Raw genomic sequence first — 17,994 nt, 5'->3', positions numbered from 1 at the left:
GATATAAATATATTAATAAAATAATTAAATATATTTAATTACCTTTAATTTTGGAAAATGATGACATGTTTTTTGATGATTTATTTCCACCAATCAATTCGCCACCTGGGATGAAATTGAGGACATGTCATCAATTGAATTTGCCAAATGTCAATCAATTAGGTGTGCAATTCAACTTTTATATATTATATAGATATGATAATTTTAATCCTAAAATAGTGGTAAAAATTTGCTCTTTATGATTTCTCCAAACTAGCTTTATTATATGTAAATAAAGATTTCAATTTTTCTATTGTTTTCCCGAGATAAATATTCAACCCTCCATTAAATCATCTCCACCGGTTATAGCTTTTCACATTAATGTGGGATTTAGTCAATCTTTGTCCTCTTTTAAGTACTTCTCTAATGGTAATAATATCAGTTTCAACGTTAATTTTAATATTTTATGCGTAGAATTCGCACATAATCAACTTGCTGTAATTTTACATTTATGTAAGTTATCTCGGCGATAAATAAAAAAATTCTAAATTTATCAAATCTGACCACCGAAACAGTTTTGTTTCCACATTAGCATATGGACATCAGATCTCAAATCAAAATCAAATTATTGAGATGCTACAGCCGAGACGAAATACACCAGATAAAATAATTGAATTTCAGTAGATTATTTAATCTTATCGTGACTAATGTAAGTTATCTTAGCAATAAAGAAATAAAATAAAAAAATTCTAAATTTATCAAATCTGACCGCCGAAACAGTTTTGTTTCCACATTAGTATATGGACATCAGATCTCAAATCAAAATCGAATTATTGAAATGCTATATCCCTCGAAATACACCAGAAATTTATTAATCGGTCGGGTCGACCCGCTAAAGTTATATAATCATGGATTATTTTGCTTTATCTTGCCTTCTAGTGAGTTTTTTTTGTTAAACGTTACAAACTCCAATAAAATAATTGAATTTCATTAAATTATTTAATCTTATCTTGACTAATTTAATCTAGCAACCAAACGGGCCTAAATTCACATATACATTCACGTGTCTTTATACATACATATCAACAATTAATAATCAAATTACCCGTATATTGTAACATCAAATAAACCATTAAAAACCGTACGAGGAAAAACCCACAAACGTCAACTCCCCACCGTCAATTTAGTCTCCGCCCTCACCCCCCCCACTCCACCCCCAACCCCACCCCCACCCCCCTACCCTAACCCTACGCCAACGCTTAACCCAATTTATTTCAGTCCCACCATACGTTTCGTGCTATGAGTTTCTGCTTCTCTAAACACTAAATAAATTCTCTGTTCCATTCCCACCCTCTCAAAATTGAATATAAAAAAGAAAATCTCTCTTCTTTCTCTCTCTAAAACACTTCTCTCTCTAAAACACGTAGTATGGAGGACAGCCCATGTGAAATTCATCGAAAAAACTCAAACCCCACAACTGGAATTCAATAGAAACCAAATCTGGTTTAGTTCTGTGGTTTGGCCCGTTTTCGTATAGTATGTGCACGAACGGTGGTTGTTATTCGGGTCAGGACCCATTTAAAGCATTGAAACCGATACCCAAGGAGAAAACCGGAGACATGCTAACGACGTCGTTTAAGGGCTTCGTTGCCGTAATCTTAACATTCTCAATTGCCCTCGCCATCTATTCCACTCTCCACAAAAGCTCCAGATCCGATTTCTTCCCCTGGTCGGATCTCCCAAACCCGACCCTGTACATGGCCCATCTAATCTCCGACCGATCCCCCACAAACATCTCCCACATAGCCTTCGGCATAGCCGGCTCGACCGAGACCTGGGAGAAACGGGTCAGTTACTCGGATCTATGGTGGAAGCCCAACGCCACCCGCGGGTTCGTATTCCTGGAGAAGAAACCCGACCCGAAGACCCCGTCGAAAATTCAGCACCGGGTTTCGTCCGAGTGGAGGAGGTTCGGGCACTCGATCGGGTCGGACTCGGCGGTCCGGATAGCGCGGGTGGTGGTGGATTTGTTCCGGGCCGGGCTTCCGAACGTGAGGTGGCTGGTGATGGGAGACGACGACACGGTGTTCTTCCCGGAGAATTTGGTGGCGGTGCTGGGGAAGTACGACCACCGGGGGATGATGTACGTCGGAGAGAACTCGGAGAGCGTGGAGCAGGACGTGATGCATGCCTACGATATGGCGTTTGGCGGCGGAGGCTTCGCGATCAGTTACCCACTAGCGGCGCACCTCTTCACCGTGATGGACGGCTGCCTGAATAGGTACCATTATTTCTACGGCTCTGATCAGAGGGTTTGGGCTTGTGTAGGAGAAGTCGGTGTGGCTCTCACTAGAGAATCCGGTTTTCACCAGGTATATGCTTTTCTTTTTTATTTTCTTTTTTATTTATTATTATTATTATTATTATTATTATTATTATTATTATTATTAAATTGAACCGTTGGTTAAAATAAAATATTAATAATAATATAATTGTAAAATTATATATAAAATATTATGACCATAATTACTGGTAAAATTCAATAACAGTACAGTAGAACCTCGATAGTAATTTCTCCCAATTCTGATTCGTTGAAAATCTAGTAAATTAGTAGTTCGATAATTTAATATTATATTAAATTGATAGAATTTTGCTATTTATAAATGTTATTTAACTGTATATAAATTATTAATTTCCACTAACAAGAAGAATGACATATGAAGCCTTCATTTACGCTATATTTTAAATTACTTGTAACAATTTTAAGAGTCAGCCTGTAACTGTTGGCCGCATTATCTAGTGAGGTGACACGTGGCTATTGTACACGTCCAGTTATTTACACCTACACACCGATTTTTTATGCTGAGTATATTCTTCTTATATAAATAATAATAATATAATATCAAAAATTTTAGTTATGAAACTAAACTTTCGGAGATTTCTAGGCGTTTAGTTTGTCTTTATTTACGGGTGTTACTTGCTCGTCTGTTTCCTAATTTCTAGTCAATGATTTTAATATCTTTATTATTATTATTATGAATCCGTTTCACATTTTTTTTAATTCTTGATTTCAAATTAGTTTGTGAATTTTATAATTGCCACCTGAAATTGTTCTTCAAAATCAAAATTCGAATTCGTTGATGTTAAATTTAATTAATGTATATAGTGTCATCTTAAATCAATTTCCAAAGTGTGTAATTCGGAGTGTTTGTTTAAAATCCATTTGTTCTATTCTATGTTACGCTCGATGAAATGCATATGTATATACAAGAATGTTAATATTAAGTAGTAAAAATGAGTCGCATTCACCCAGTACAAGTGTGGGGAAAGGGTACAGTTGTCGTGGTCGGCTCGATTTTGGTCTTATTAGTACAAGGTACCTAAGACACACATTATTGCTCAAGTCTCTACCGTTAATTTACACAGCTGGGAAAAATGTGGCTGTATTAGATGTTTCGATGAGCAGATTATTACCAATGTGGTGATACTCTCACACTATAGTTTCTCAACACTTTACTACCACTAGTTTTTGTTTTTTGGGTAGTTAATTCCCTCCGGCACGTTTTTTTTTTTTTTAATTATTAATATTATTAATTGTCACCCATTACTTTTTCATCATCCCTATATTGAATTTATGTCATAACATTTAATGTTTCATGGTAAAATGTTGACATTCATCAGTAGAAAAATGGCTTTTGACTACGATTTTATTTTGCAATGTTAGATAACCTGTCATAAGAGGTACTCCCTACTTTCCATAATATCCGTCTCTTTTGAAAATTTATTTTTTTCCATTAACTGTCAATTTACAATTCCAATACCACATTAATTGCATATTTTTCAATCAAGACATATTTATTCAGATTTTTAAGACTTGTGCTAAGGTGAACAACAACTGAAAGTCGTAATAAATGCTAGAATTTACCGTAGTAAAAAGGTATTTGCTAGGCCATTTACCGCAACAAAGCTTTTGTCACGCCCATAATCGCTGCCGAGAAAATTTGTAGTAAAATCATAGCGAAAAAGCTTTTTACTACAAATTTGGTATACTATGCTGCGAATTTTTGTGCTAGTAAGAGCCATTTTTCTACCACTGATTCTTGTAGTGCGCTTATATTAAGTGACAATATTTTACGTTTTGTCACCTATTAATTGGTTGTGCGTAAATATTCGTCACCATACGAGATGGAATTATTGACATGGCTATGGTGATAATCTCAAAAAATAATTAATATTGTCACTCTCAAGATTATTAGTTGTGGTTGTTTAGAAATTATGAACACTTCTTCCTTGATCCTCTAATTTGGAGAAAGATTCCCTGAAATCTTGTAATTCTTTTTTTCAGATTGATATAAGAGGCAATATATTCGGGCTCCTAGCGGCACATCCGGTGGCACCGCTCGTTTCACTTCACCACCTCGACTACGTGAAGCCCATATTTCCAAACAAGACTCAGCTTGAGTCACTATCGGCCCTAATGAAAGCATACGAACTAGACCCTTCTAGAACACTCCAGCAATGCTTTTGCTACCATCACGGTTATAAATGGTCCGTCTCGATTTCTTGGGGGTACTCGGTGCAAATATACCCCACACTAATTCCGGCCAAAGAATTGGAGATGCCTTTGCAAACTTTCCAAACGTGGCGGAGCTTTCAAAACGGCCCTTTCACTTTCAATACCCGTACTATGAGCTCCGATCCTTGCCAACAGCCCGTTGTCTTTTTCTTGAATGAAACGGAGATTGAATCTTCTGATGCTAACGAAACGGTTACAACTTACGCGAATTTTGCTCCAAATTTGGAAAAGAATTGTAATAAGGAATATTCCCGTGCTATGGCTATTGAGAAAATTGTCGTCTCGGCATCGAAAATGGATCCGCAGGAGTGGAAGCAGGTTCGTTCCCTCCGTTTAATTGAATTATATTTTTATATTATTTTATATATATTTATATATTGTGATTTTTGATATTGAATTGTTAAAAATATATGCAGAGACCACGGAGACATTGTTGCGATATTGAAGGAGGTTTCGAACATGGGACGATGAGAATTAGAATTAGGAGATGTAAAGATTCGGAGACGATTACTATCTGAGGTTAGATTTGTAAATAAATTAGATTATTCTTCGGCCGTAGAAACGTTCAATGATTTTGCAATGATAGAGATGTTAATCATACCCTAATTAAAAGAGCTTAATTTTGGTTAAGAAAAATACGAAAAGTTTTAGTGTATTTACATACTATCTTCATGTTGAACATTGTGAATTAGGTGATTGATATTTTCGGATTCGAAACGTCAAGCCACTCGAAATGTAGGTCAATCTTGAAGACATGCAAACGAGTTATATCGTAAATTTAGAGCTTTCAAAAAGTAAAGAAGAACTAAAAATGAAAAACATAGTAAAAGTTGGAGTATTTTTTAACTGTAAATTTTTCTTTTCGAAAAATTTCGCATTAAGCGGTAAATTATTCAAGCAATATCTGTGTAAAAAGAAGGGGTGAATTGTATTGATAAATTAAATATTTAATTTTTAATGAGTTGAAATTTTAATTTTTGTTTTTAATAGTTGCTGTTTTGAATTGCTAAGAAACACAATGTGTTGTTAATATTGTTAAAAAATACGCTATGATGCATTTTAGCACAAATTGAATCATAGGAATTTTTATTAATATAATTTGAGGGTGGACTTTATCAATTTCGAAATTTTAGGGTGCGAAGTGCCAATTTAGGTCATTTCTGTGGTGCAAATTGCAATTCATCTATTGCTTATCGATTAGAGTAAAGCATAATGGTGCCGAATCCAATTAATCATTTCCTATATAGTTGAATATTATATTTGAGTTTGCTAAGATAATAGGTTTATTATTTTTACAAAATTGATATATTCTTTTAAATAAATATGAATTTATATGAATTTAATACTATTTTTACCAAATAAAAATTAAAAAATATTAATTAAACATCAGTTATACTTATTTCCTTCATAAAAAATATAATGGTATTATTTAATCAATTTGAGGTTCTTTATTGCAAAAATGTAACAAAAAATAAAATATATAAATATTTCTGTTTATTTTGGTGTTTTTGACATCGATGATCAAACTTCTCTCCAAAACCACCCAACTCATTAACCACATCACCTAATTTATTTGTAATCTATTATTTTTATAAATTAAATGCCAACTCATTCAACAACCATCACATTACATGCTATAGCAGGTCACAAGATCAAAATTCCCAACTTTTATAACTTACAGGACTAAAATCCTGATTTTGAAATAGGGGTTTTTGTGATAAAGTTCCCAACCAAGCATGTTTATTATTCTAGGTTTAGGTGCTATATCTCTTTCACCAATAAGCCCATCCCTTTAATATTTATTATAAATATAGGAAACACTCATGTATATCCCAATATTACCCTCAACCATTTATACCCAATTCTTAATTGTAACCCCAATTTAATCAATTTTGTCAACAAAAATCCAATTTTGACCACCAAAATTCAATTTTGACTTTTTTTTTAGCATACTTTAATATGCTCCAATTTCATCCTTTAAATTAATTTAATCTCAATTTGACCCCAAATTTCACAAATTATTCAATTTTGACCCAAAATTTTTTTTTTTCAAAAAAAACATTTTTGCCGCCGGATTCCGCCGTTGACTTTTCAAATTTTTTTATTTTTTTTTTCTTTCGGATTTTTTCGCCAGTCTCCGGCGGTGACTTTTTTTTTTTTTTTGCTTTTTTCTTTTCTTTTCTTCTGGATTTTTTCGCCGGTCTCCGGCGTTGACTTTTTTTAGTGTTTTTTTTTTATTTTTTTTTTTACGTCCGCCGCTAAACGTTGACCGTAATTGTGCTGTCACTGACAGTAAATTAACGTAATTATACTGTCAATGACAGTAAATTAACGTAATTGTACTGCCGTTGACAATACATTTATGTAATTGTGCTGCCGTTGACAGTAAATTATTGTAATATCATTATTTATTTTATTTTTTATTTTTTTTGATTTGTTGACACTCAACGTAATTATATTACTGTCGTTGACAGTAAAATAACTGTAAACACAATAATATTACTGTCAACAACATCAATATTATTATTTTTTTGGGTTTTTTGTTTTGTTTAAGTTATTCACGGAGTAATGTAATAATAATACTGTCTATTATTGTAAACACAATAATATTACTGTGGTTGACGGTAATATTATTGTTGTTATAGTAATATTGCTACAACCACATCAATATTATTATTTTGTTTGGATTTTTTGTTTGTTTGTGTTATTCATGGAGTAACGTAATAATATTACTGTCTATTATTGTAATATTACTGTGGTTGACGGTAATATTATGTTGTTATAGTAATATTACTGTCACTCACAATAATATTAATTCTTTTGGTTTTTTATTATGTTAACATTTGTTGAACGGTCAACATAGTAATATTACTCTAATACACAATAATAATGAGTTTTGTTGTGTTAATATTACTGTGCTAGAGATTAATATAGCAATATTACTGTGTTAAACAGTAGTTTAGTTTAATTTTACTGTGTTTAACAGTAATATAGTTAATATTACTGTCAATCACAGCAATATTGTTGTTTAAACGAAAAAAAAAAAGGTTACAGAAAGAAAGAAAAGAAGAAAGAAAAAAAAAAAGCGAAAAAGTCAACGCCGGAAACCGGCGAAAAAATCCGGAAGGAAAAAAAAATAATTGAAAAGTTTTTGAAAAAAAAAATTTGAAAAAAAAAAATTTTGGGTCAAAATTGAAGAATTTGTGAAATTTGGGGTCAAATTGAGGTTAAATAAAGTTGAGGATAAAATTGGAGCATATTAAAGTATGAGGAGTTATTTTAGTCCTTTACAAAAATCTGGACCATATGTGGACTTATTGGTAAATGAGTTTTTTGTCTTGATCTCTTTATAAATAAGTAGCCATTGATGGACTTATTTGTAAAGACCCCTTTGAAATATAGTAAACTAAAACATATATATATATATATATATATATATATATATATATATATATATATATATATATATATATATATATATATATATATATATATATATATATATATATATATATATATATATATATATATATATATATTCAATTGGAATGAAACTCCGCCATTTTGAGTTTGATTTACTTCAACATGAATATTATAACAAATTATTGATAATATGTAGTTTAGGTTAATGGATAGTGAACAGTGAACACTGCAAAGTCAGCGATTTATTATGATATTTTTAGATTGATCAACCTCGTACTAACTTTTTCAATATATGTTGCATGGCTACATAATAACCTTTATTTTTATTTATGAGATTAACATTAGGACCGGCAATTGAGCCTTATTAACCTAATAGCTCTTTTGATTTCAGAAAAAACTTTCTTTATCAATATACTGTTTCTTTTACACACGCATCTTCGTTCTATAATCGAGAATGCCAATAGTTAGGATTCAATATACTGTCATCGACTACATCAACCGTTGGAGAAATTTGAGTCTTAATTGCAAGGATCGACTGCCTGAGACATCAGCTATTGAACTGTGCATCCAAGGAATGCAATGGGGACTCCGATATATCCTTCAAGGAATTCAACCTAGAAGTTTTGAAGAGTTGGCCACTCGAGCGCATGATATGGAGTTGAGCATAACTGCAAATGAAGTCGAAGAACCTTCATTCCAAAAGTCATACCAGCTTAAAGAAGAACATGTTGAAGAAGAACAAGAAGATCATGAGGATGGGGGCAAGTCTTTTGAGAAACAACATCCTATGCAATGTGACAAGTCAAATCAAATGAAGCACTCCTTGACACGAGTTTAAAAGGTCTACATGTCCAAATCAAGTGAAGCTCTCCTTGACACGAGTTTAAAAGGTCTACATGTCCATATCAAATGAAGTACTCCTTGACACGAGTTTAAAAGGTCTACATGTCCAAATCAAATCAAATACTCCTTGACACGAGTTTAAAAGGTCTACAAGTCCAAATCAAGTGAAACACTCCTTGACACGAGTTTAAAAGGTCTGCTACTTCGGATTCATCAAGTGTGGGCTTAGTTACAAGGAGTATGGCTAAGAAGCTGCAAGCATCCTCCGAGACTAGCTCGACGCCCCAAACCATTCAGAAAGGCTTACCACCTCTTGTCAATACAAGCGCAGACGTGGATGGTTCAAAATGAGAGATTTCACAGCCCACGCCTCGTTCAACATCAAGCTACTCAGATGTGGCATCCGTCATGACAACAAATGCTACAACCATGGAAGAGCAAATTGCAAGTTTAACAAAGGCCATTGAGGGACTCGCAAAGCATGTTCAACAACGAGATTCTCAAATTGCCAAGTTGATCAACAAGATGGACAAAGCCGATGCTAGTCAAGCTGTGGAGAATCAGATAGAGGCTCAAGACGAAGTCGAGACATTCACAAAGCAACAACAAGTTGAAAAAGAGAAGGCTCCAGCTCAAGAACTTCAAGTTTCTCCCGAAGGGCTGATTCATGTAGATCAAGTGATGACGCTGATCAGTAGAACAATCAAAGACAAGTTGGAAGGAAGCTCGAAGTCGCCATCAACCTATGTCAAGCCATACACGCAAAGGATCGATGATCTAAAGATGCCAATGGACTATATACCTCCAAAGTTTCAACAATTTGACGGCAAAGGCAACCCCAAGCAACATGTGGCACACTTCGTGGAGACTTGCAATGATGCCGGTACGTATGGAGATCACCTCGTCAAGCAATTCGTCCGATCGCTCAAAGACAATGCGTTTGATTGGTACATTGATTTGGGGGCAAACTCCATCGATAGTTGGAAGCACTTAGAGGAAGAATTTCCCAACCGCTTTTACAGCACTCGAAGAACAGTCAGCATGATTGAGCTCACCAATTCCCGCCAGTGGAAGAAGGAACCTGTCATCGACTACATCAACCGTTGGAGAAATTTGAGTCTTAATTGCAAGGATCGACTGCCTGAGACATCAGCTATTGAACTGTGCATCCAAGGAATGCAACGGGGGACTCCGATATATCCTTCAAGGAATTCAACCTAGAAGTTTTGAAGAATTGGCCACTCGAGCGCATGATATGGAGTTGAACATAACTGCAAATGAAGTCGAAGAACCTTCATTCCAAAAGTCATACCAGCTTAAAGAAGAACATGTTGAAGAAGAACAAGAAGATCATGAAGATGGGGGCAAGTCTTTTGAGAAACAACATCCTATGCAATGTGACAAGTCAAATCAAATGAAGCACTCCTTGACACGAGTTTAAAAGGTCTACATGTCCAAATCAAGTGAAGCTCTCCTTGACACGAGTTTAAAAGGTCTACATGTCCATATCAAATGAAGTACTCCTTGACACGAGTTTAAAAGGTCTACATGTCCAAATCAAATCAAATACTCCTTGACACGAGTTTAAAAGGTCTACAAGTCCAAATCAAGTGAAACACTCCTTGACACGAGTTTAAAAGGTCTACATGTCCAAATCAAATCAAATACTCCTTGACACGAGTTTAAAAGGTTTACAAGTCCAAATCAAGTGAAACACTCCTTGACACGAGTTTAAAAGGTCTACATGTCCAAATCAAATCAAATACTCCTTGACACGAGTTTAAAAGGTCTACATGTCCAAATCAAATCAAACACTCTTTGACACGAGTTTAAAAAGTCTACATGTCCAAATCAAATCAAGCACTCCTTGACACGAGTTTAAAAGGTCTACATGTCCAAATCAAACGAAGTACTCATTGACACGAGTTTAAAAGGTCTACATGTCCAAATCAAACCAAGGCTCCTTGATACGAGCATAAACTATCTATATATCAAAATCAAGTCAAGGCTCCTTGATACGAGCATAAACTATCTACATATTCAAATCAAGTCAAGACTCCTTCATACGAGCATAAACTATCTATATATCTAAATCAAGTCAAGGCTCCTTGATACGAGCATAAACTATCTATACATATCAAGTCAAGGCTCCTTGATACGAGCATAAACTATCTATATATCCAAATCAAGTCAAGGCTCCTCGATACGAGCATAAACTATCTATATATCGAAATCAAGTCAAGGCTCCTTGATACGAGCATAAACTATCTACAAATTCAAGTCAAATGCTCCTTCAGTACGAGCTTAAACTGCAAATGTTTCTCCTTGTCCACATGAGTATAAACTGTGCACGACATCCCTCAAAAGGATATATTTTGAGCTACGTTATGACTTGATCCCTTTATAGGGTACGTAGGCAACTTAGAATCTCTCTAAGTTCAGTCATGATTTCAAAAGATATATGTTCTTTGCTAGATCAAGCTGCAATCGAAGTTGAGCAATTATCGAGACTCATCCACTCCAAGATGCATTGTCCGTGAACAAGTCTCGAGGGGGCATTTGTAGACGCATAAAATTAATTAATTGGTTAATTAAATTAGCCAATTAAATTGTGTCTAAATTAAATTATAATTTATCCTACAAAATAAGTTATGGAGATAATTATCAATTAATTATTGGCCAATAGGATTATTTCTTCTCTTCCAAGTTATAAGAGATAAATATCAATTTAAAGAGAGCCAATCAAATCGCGCCACGTCAGCAAGTAGACTTTAAGTAGGACTCTTATTCTACCACTATAAATAGGGACCCTCTCTACACAATTCAAGACACAACTCAAGAAGAATAAAAATCGTAGGAGAAAATTCTCTCTACAACATTCAAGTCATCTTCATCAAATTCAAGGCGTTCTTCATCAAATCGAGGGCGTTCTTCAACAAATCAAGATCGAAGGAAGATTGAAGGGCCAAATCCATCAAGATCTTCTTCAAATTGAGGGCGTTCTTCAACAAATCAAGATTGAAGGAAGATTGAAGGGCCAAATCCATCAAGAACTCCAAGATCTTCAAGTCAAAACCCGTCAAAGTTCTGCGTTCGATCCGAGATTCAAGTCGCAAGACCCTCGGAAAACGTTATTCAAGTTCAAAATCAAATCCGGAGAAGATCAAGTCAACGACCCGACTCCGAAATTCAAAGTCAACATATATTGTTCTTGAGAGAAGAATCAGAGGATTAAATTAGAGTTTGTAACCCGCAATATTTATTTTTAATTCAATAAAATTATTTTTGTGCAAGTTTTTCTTGTTTGTCTAAATCGCAGATAAGATTTTGTTGCTACAAATTTTGGCACGCCCGGTGGGACATCTCTACCTCTCATCTCTTCTCTCTCTCGGAGATCCTCGAAGTGTTGCAGTGATTGCTCTACGTTCGCAATGAAGTCTGCTACTTCGGATTCATCAAGTGTGGGCTTAGTTACAAGGAGTATGGCTAAGAAGCTGCAAGCATCCTCCGAGACTAGCTCGACGCCCCAAACCATTCAGAAAGGCTTACCACCTCTTGTCAATACAAGCGCAGACGTGGATGGTTCAAAATGAGAGATTTCACAGCCCACGCCTCGTTCAACATCAAGCTACTCAGATGTGGCATCCGTCATGACAACAAATGCTACAACCATGGAAGAGCAAATTGCAAGTTTAACAAAGGCCATTGAGGGACTCGCAAAGCATGTTCAACAACGAGATTCTCAAATTGCCAAGTTGATCAACAAGATGGACAAAGCCGATGCTAGTCAAGCTGTGGAGAATCAGATAGAGGCTCAAGACGAAGTCGAGACATTCACAAAGCAACAACAAGTTGAAAAAGAGAAGGCTCCAGCTCAAGAACTTCAAGTTTCTCCCGAAGGGCTGATTCATGTAGATCAAGTGATGACGCTGATCAGTAGAACAATCAAAGACAAGTTGGAAGGAAGCTCGAAGTCGCCATCAACCTATGTCAAGCCATACACGCAAAGGATCGATGATCTAAAGATGCCAATGGGCTATATACCTCCAAAGTTTCAACAATTTGACGGCAAAGGCAACCCCAAGCAACATGTGGCACACTTCGTGGAGACTTGCAATGATGCCGGTACGTATGGAGATCACCTCGTCAAGCAATTCGTCCGATCGCTCAAAGACAATGCGTTTGATTGGTACATTGATTTGGGGGCAAACTCCATCGATAGTTGGAAGCACTTAGAGGAAGAATTTCCCAACCGCTTTTACAGCACTCGAAGAACAGTCAGCATGATTGAGCTCACCAATTCCCGCCAGTGGAAGAAGGAACCTGTCATCGACTACATCAACCGTTGGAGAAATTTGAGTCTTAATTGCAAGGATCGACTGCCTGAGACATCAGCTATTGAACTGTGCATCCAAGGAATGCAACGGGGGACTCCGATATATCCTTCAAGGAATTCAACCTAGAAGTTTTGAAGAATTGGCCACTCGAGCGCATGATATGGAGTTGAACATAACTGCAAATGAAGTCGAAGAACCTTCATTCCAAAAGTCATACCAGCTTAAAGAAGAACATGTTGAAGAAGAACAAGAAGATCATGAAGATGGGGGCAAGTCTTTTGAGAAACAACATCCTATGCAATGTGACAAGTCAAATCAAATGAAGCACTCCTTGACACGAGTTTAAAAGGTCTACATGTCCAAATCAAGTGAAGCTCTCCTTGACACGAGTTTAAAAGGTCTACATGTCCATATCAAATGAAGTACTCCTTGACACGAGTTTAAAAGGTCTACATGTCCAAATCAAATCAAATACTCCTTGACACGAGTTTAAAAGGTCTACAAGTCCAAATCAAGTGAAACACTCCTTGACACGAGTTTAAAAGGTCTACATGTCCAAATCAAATCAAATACTCCTTGACACGAGTTTAAAAGGTTTACAAGTCCAAATCAAGTGAAACACTCCTTGACACGAGTTTAAAAGGTCTACATGTCCAAATCAAATCAAATACTCCTTGACACGAGTTTAAAAGGTCTACATGTCCAAATCAAATCAAACACTCTTTGACACGAGTTTAAAAAGTCTACATGTCCAAATCAAATCAAGCACTCCTTGACACGAGTTTAAAAGGTCTACATGTCCAAATCAAACGAAGTACTCATTGACACGAGTTTAAAAGGTCTACATGTCCAAATCAAACCAAGGCTCCTTGATACGAGCATAAACTATCTATATATCAAAATCAAGTCAAGGCTCCTTGATACGAGCATAAACTATCTACATATTCAAATCAAGTCAAGACTCCTTCATACGAGCATAAACTATCTATATATCTAAATCAAGTCAAGGCTCCTTGATACGAGCATAAACTATCTATACATATCAAGTCAAGGCTCCTTGATACGAGCATAAACTATCTATATATCCAAATCAAGTCAAGGCTCCTCGATACGAGCATAAACTATCTATATATCGAAATCAAGTCAAGGCTCCTTGATACGAGCATAAACTATCTACAAATTCAAGTCAAATGCTCCTTCAGTACGAGCTTAAACTGCAAATGTTTCTCCTTGTCCACATGAGTATAAACTGTGCACGACATCCCTCAAAAGGATATATTTTGAGCTACGTTATGACTTGATCCCTTTATAGGGTACGTAGGCAACTTAGAATCTCTCTAAGTTCAGTCATGATTTCAAAAGATATATGTTCTTTGCTAGATCAAGCTGCAATCGAAGTTGAGCAATTATCGAGACTCATCCACTCCAAGATGCATTGTCCGTGAACAAGTCTCGAGGGGGCATTTGTAGACGCATAAAATTAATTAATTGGTTAATTAAATTAGCCAATTAAATTGTGTCTAAATTAAATTATAATTTATCCTACAAAATAAGTTATGGAGATAATTATCAATTAATTATTGGCCAATAGGATTATTTCTTCTCTTCCAAGTTATAAGAGATAAATATCAATTTAAAGAGAGCCAATCAAATCGCGCCACGTCAGCAAGTAGACTTTAAGTAGGACTCTTATTCTACCACTATAAATAGGGACCCTCTCTACACAATTCAAGACACAACTCAAGAAGAATAAAAATCGTAGGAGAAAATTCTCTCTACAACATTCAAGTCATCTTCATCAAATTCAAGGCGTTCTTCATCAAATCGAGGGCGTTCTTCAACAAATCAAGATCGAAGGAAGATTGAAGGGCCAAATCCATCAAGATCTTCTTCAAATTGAGGGCGTTCTTCAACAAATCAAGATTGAAGGAAGATTGAAGGGCCAAATCCATCAAGAACTCCAAGATCTTCAAGTCAAAACCCGTCAAAGTTCTGCGTTCGATCCGAGATTCAAGTCGCAAGACCCTCGGAAAACGTTATTCAAGTTCAAAATCAAATCCGGAGAAGATCAAGTCAACGACCCGACTCCGAAATTCAAAGTCAACATATATTGTTCTTGAGAGAAGAATCAGAGGATTAAATTAGAGTTTGTAACCCGCAATATTTATTTTTAATTCAATAAAATTATTTTTGTGCAAGTTTTTCTTGTTTGTCTAAATCGCAGATAAGATTTTGTTGCTACAAATTTTGGCACGCCCGGTGGGACATCTCTACCTCTCATCTCTTCTCTCTCTCGGAGATCCTCGAAGTGTTGCAGTGATTGCTCTACGTTCGCAATGAAGTCTGCTACTTCGGATTCATCAAGTGTGGGCTTAGTTACAAGGAGTATGGCTAAGAAGCTGCAAGCATCCTCCGAGACTAGCTCGACGCCCCAAACCATTCAGAAAGGCTTACCACCTCTTGTCAATACAAGCGCAGACGTGGATGGTTCAAAATGAGAGATTTCACAGCCCACGCCTCGTTCAACATCAAGCTACTCAGATGTGGCATCCGTCATGACAACAAATGCTACAACCATGGAAGAGCAAATTGCAAGTTTAACAAAGGCCATTGAGGGACTCGCAAAGCATGTTCAACAACGAGATTCTCAAATTGCCAAGTTGATCAACAAGATGGACAAAGCCGATGCTAGTCAAGCTGTGGAGAATCAGATAGAGGCTCAAGACGAAGTCGAGACATTCACAAAGCAACAACAAGTTGAAAAAGAGAAGGCTCCAGCTCAAGAACTTCAAGTTTCTCCCGAAGGGCTGATTCATGTAGATCAAGTGATGACGCTGATCAGTAGAACAATCAAAGACAAGTTGGAAGGAAGCTCGAAGTCGCCATCAACCTATGTCAAGCCATACACGCAAAGGATCGATGATCTAAAGATGCCAATGGGCTATATACCTCCAAAGTTTCAACAATTTGACGGCAAAGGCAACCCCAAGCAACATGTGGCACACTTCGTGGAGACTTGCAATGATGCCGGTACGTATGGAGATCACCTCGTCAAGCAATTCGTCCGATCGCTCAAAGACAATGCGTTTGATTGGTACATTGATTTGGGGGCAAACTCCATCGATAGTTGGAAGCACTTAGAGGAAGAATTTCCCAACCGCTTTTACAGCACTCGAAGAACAGTCAGCATGATTGAGCTCACCAATTCCCGCCAGTGGAAGAAGGAACCTGTCATCGACTACATCAACCGTTGGAGAAATTTGAGTCTTAATTGCAAGGATCGACTGCCTGAGACATCAGCTATTGAACTGTGCATCCAAGGAATGCAACGGGGGACTCCGATATATCCTTCAAGGAATTCAACCTAGAAGTTTTGAAGAATTGGCCACTCGAGCGCATGATATGGAGTTGAACATAACTGCAAATGAAGTCGAAGAACCTTCATTCCAAAAGTCATACCAGCTTAAAGAAGAACATGTTGAAGAAGAACAAGAAGATCATGAAGATGGGGGCAAGTCTTTTGAGAAACAACATCCTATGCAATGTGACAAGTCAAATCAAATGAAGCACTCCTTGACACGAGTTTAAAAGGTCTACATGTCCAAATCAAGTGAAGCTCTCCTTGACACGAGTTTAAAAGGTCTACATGTCCATATCAAATGAAGTACTCCTTGACACGAGTTTAAAAGGTCTACATGTCCAAATCAAATCAAATACTCCTTGACACGAGTTTAAAAGGTCTACAAGTCCAAATCAAGTGAAACACTCCTTGACACGAGTTTAAAAGGTCTACATGTCCAAATCAAATCAAATACTCCTTGACACGAGTTTAAAAGGTTTACAAGTCCAAATCAAGTGAAACACTCCTTGACACGAGTTTAAAAGGTCTACATGTCCAAATCAAATCAAATACTCCTTGACACGAGTTTAAAAGGTCTACATGTCCAAATCAAATCAAACACTCTTTGACACGAGTTTAAAAAGTCTACATGTCCAAATCAAATCAAGCACTCCTTGACACGAGTTTAAAAGGTCTACATGTCCAAATCAAACGAAGTACTCATTGACACGAGTTTAAAAGGTCTACATGTCCAAATCAAACCAAGGCTCCTTGATACGAGCATAAACTATCTATATATCAAAATCAAGTCAAGGCTCCTTGATACGAGCATAAACTATCTACATATTCAAATCAAGTCAAGACTCCTTCATACGAGCATAAACTATCTATATATCTAAATCAAGTCAAGGCTCCTTGATACGAGCATAAACTATCTATACATATCAAGTCAAGGCTCCTTGATACGAGCATAAACTATCTATATATCCAAATCAAGTCAAGGCTCCTCGATACGAGCATAAACTATCTATATATCGAAATCAAGTCAAGGCTCCTTGATACGAGCATAAACTATCTACAAATTCAAGTCAAATGCTCCTTCAGTACGAGCTTAAACTGCAAATGTTTCTCCTTGTCCACATGAGTATAAACTGTGCACGACATCCCTCAAAAGGATATATTTTGAGCTACGTTATGACTTGATCCCTTTATAGGGTACGTAGGCAACTTAGAATCTCTCTAAGTTCAGTCATGATTTCAAAAGATATATGTTCTTTGCTAGATCAAGCTGCAATCGAAGTTGAGCAATTATCGAGACTCATCCACTCCAAGATGCATTGTCCGTGAACAAGTCTCGAGGGGGCATTTGTAGACGCATAAAATTAATTAATTGGTTAATTAAATTAGCCAATTAAATTGTGTCTAAATTAAATTATAATTTATCCTACAAAATAAGTTATGGAGATAATTATCAATTAATTATTGGCCAATAGGAT

At 36.2% G+C, this 17,994-nt stretch overlaps 1 protein-coding gene and 2 pseudogenes across 1 annotated transcript; all 3 read left to right on the top strand.

Annotated features, from left to right (window-relative positions):
* The first annotated feature begins 1,087 nt into the window (after positions 1-1,087).
* On the top strand, positions 1,088-5,214 carry LOC105960405 (uncharacterized). The gene is made up of 3 exons (XM_012984572.2): positions 1,088-2,351; positions 4,325-4,873; positions 4,972-5,214. Exons 1-3 carry the CDS (start codon positions 1,518-1,520, stop codon positions 5,071-5,073), a joined length of 1,485 nt encoding a protein of 494 aa, XP_012840026.2. The 5' UTR covers positions 1,088-1,517; the 3' UTR covers positions 5,074-5,214.
* Positions 5,215-9,250: 4,036 nt separating this feature from the next.
* On the top strand, positions 9,251-14,603 carry LOC148770032 (uncharacterized; annotated as a pseudogene).
* Positions 14,604-15,494: 891 nt separating this feature from the next.
* LOC148770031 (uncharacterized) lies at positions 15,495-17,845 on the top strand (annotated as a pseudogene).
* The last annotated feature ends 149 nt before the right edge of the window (positions 17,846-17,994 follow it).

The sequence above is a fragment of the Erythranthe guttata genome, chromosome 6 (genome assembly GCF_056151865.1).
Source record: "Erythranthe guttata isolate IM_541 chromosome 6, IM_541, whole genome shotgun sequence".
In the NCBI taxonomy this organism is placed as follows: Eukaryota; Viridiplantae; Streptophyta; class Magnoliopsida; order Lamiales; family Phrymaceae; genus Erythranthe; species Erythranthe guttata.
This window is presented reverse-complemented; position numbering and strand designations above follow the sequence as displayed.

Bases quoted from the DNA above. Each gene is read 5' to 3' on its own strand.
- LOC105960405 (XM_012984572.2), top strand. From the start codon at position 1,518: ATGTGCACGAACGGTGGTTGTTATTCGGGTCAGGACCCATTTAAAGCA. The intron at 2,352-4,324 runs GTATATGCTTTT...TCTTTTTTTCAG, and splicing joins GAGAATCCGGTTTTCACCAG to ATTGATATAAGAGGCAATAT. The intron at 4,874-4,971 runs GTTCGTTCCCTC...AAATATATGCAG, and splicing joins ATCCGCAGGAGTGGAAGCAG to AGACCACGGAGACATTGTTG.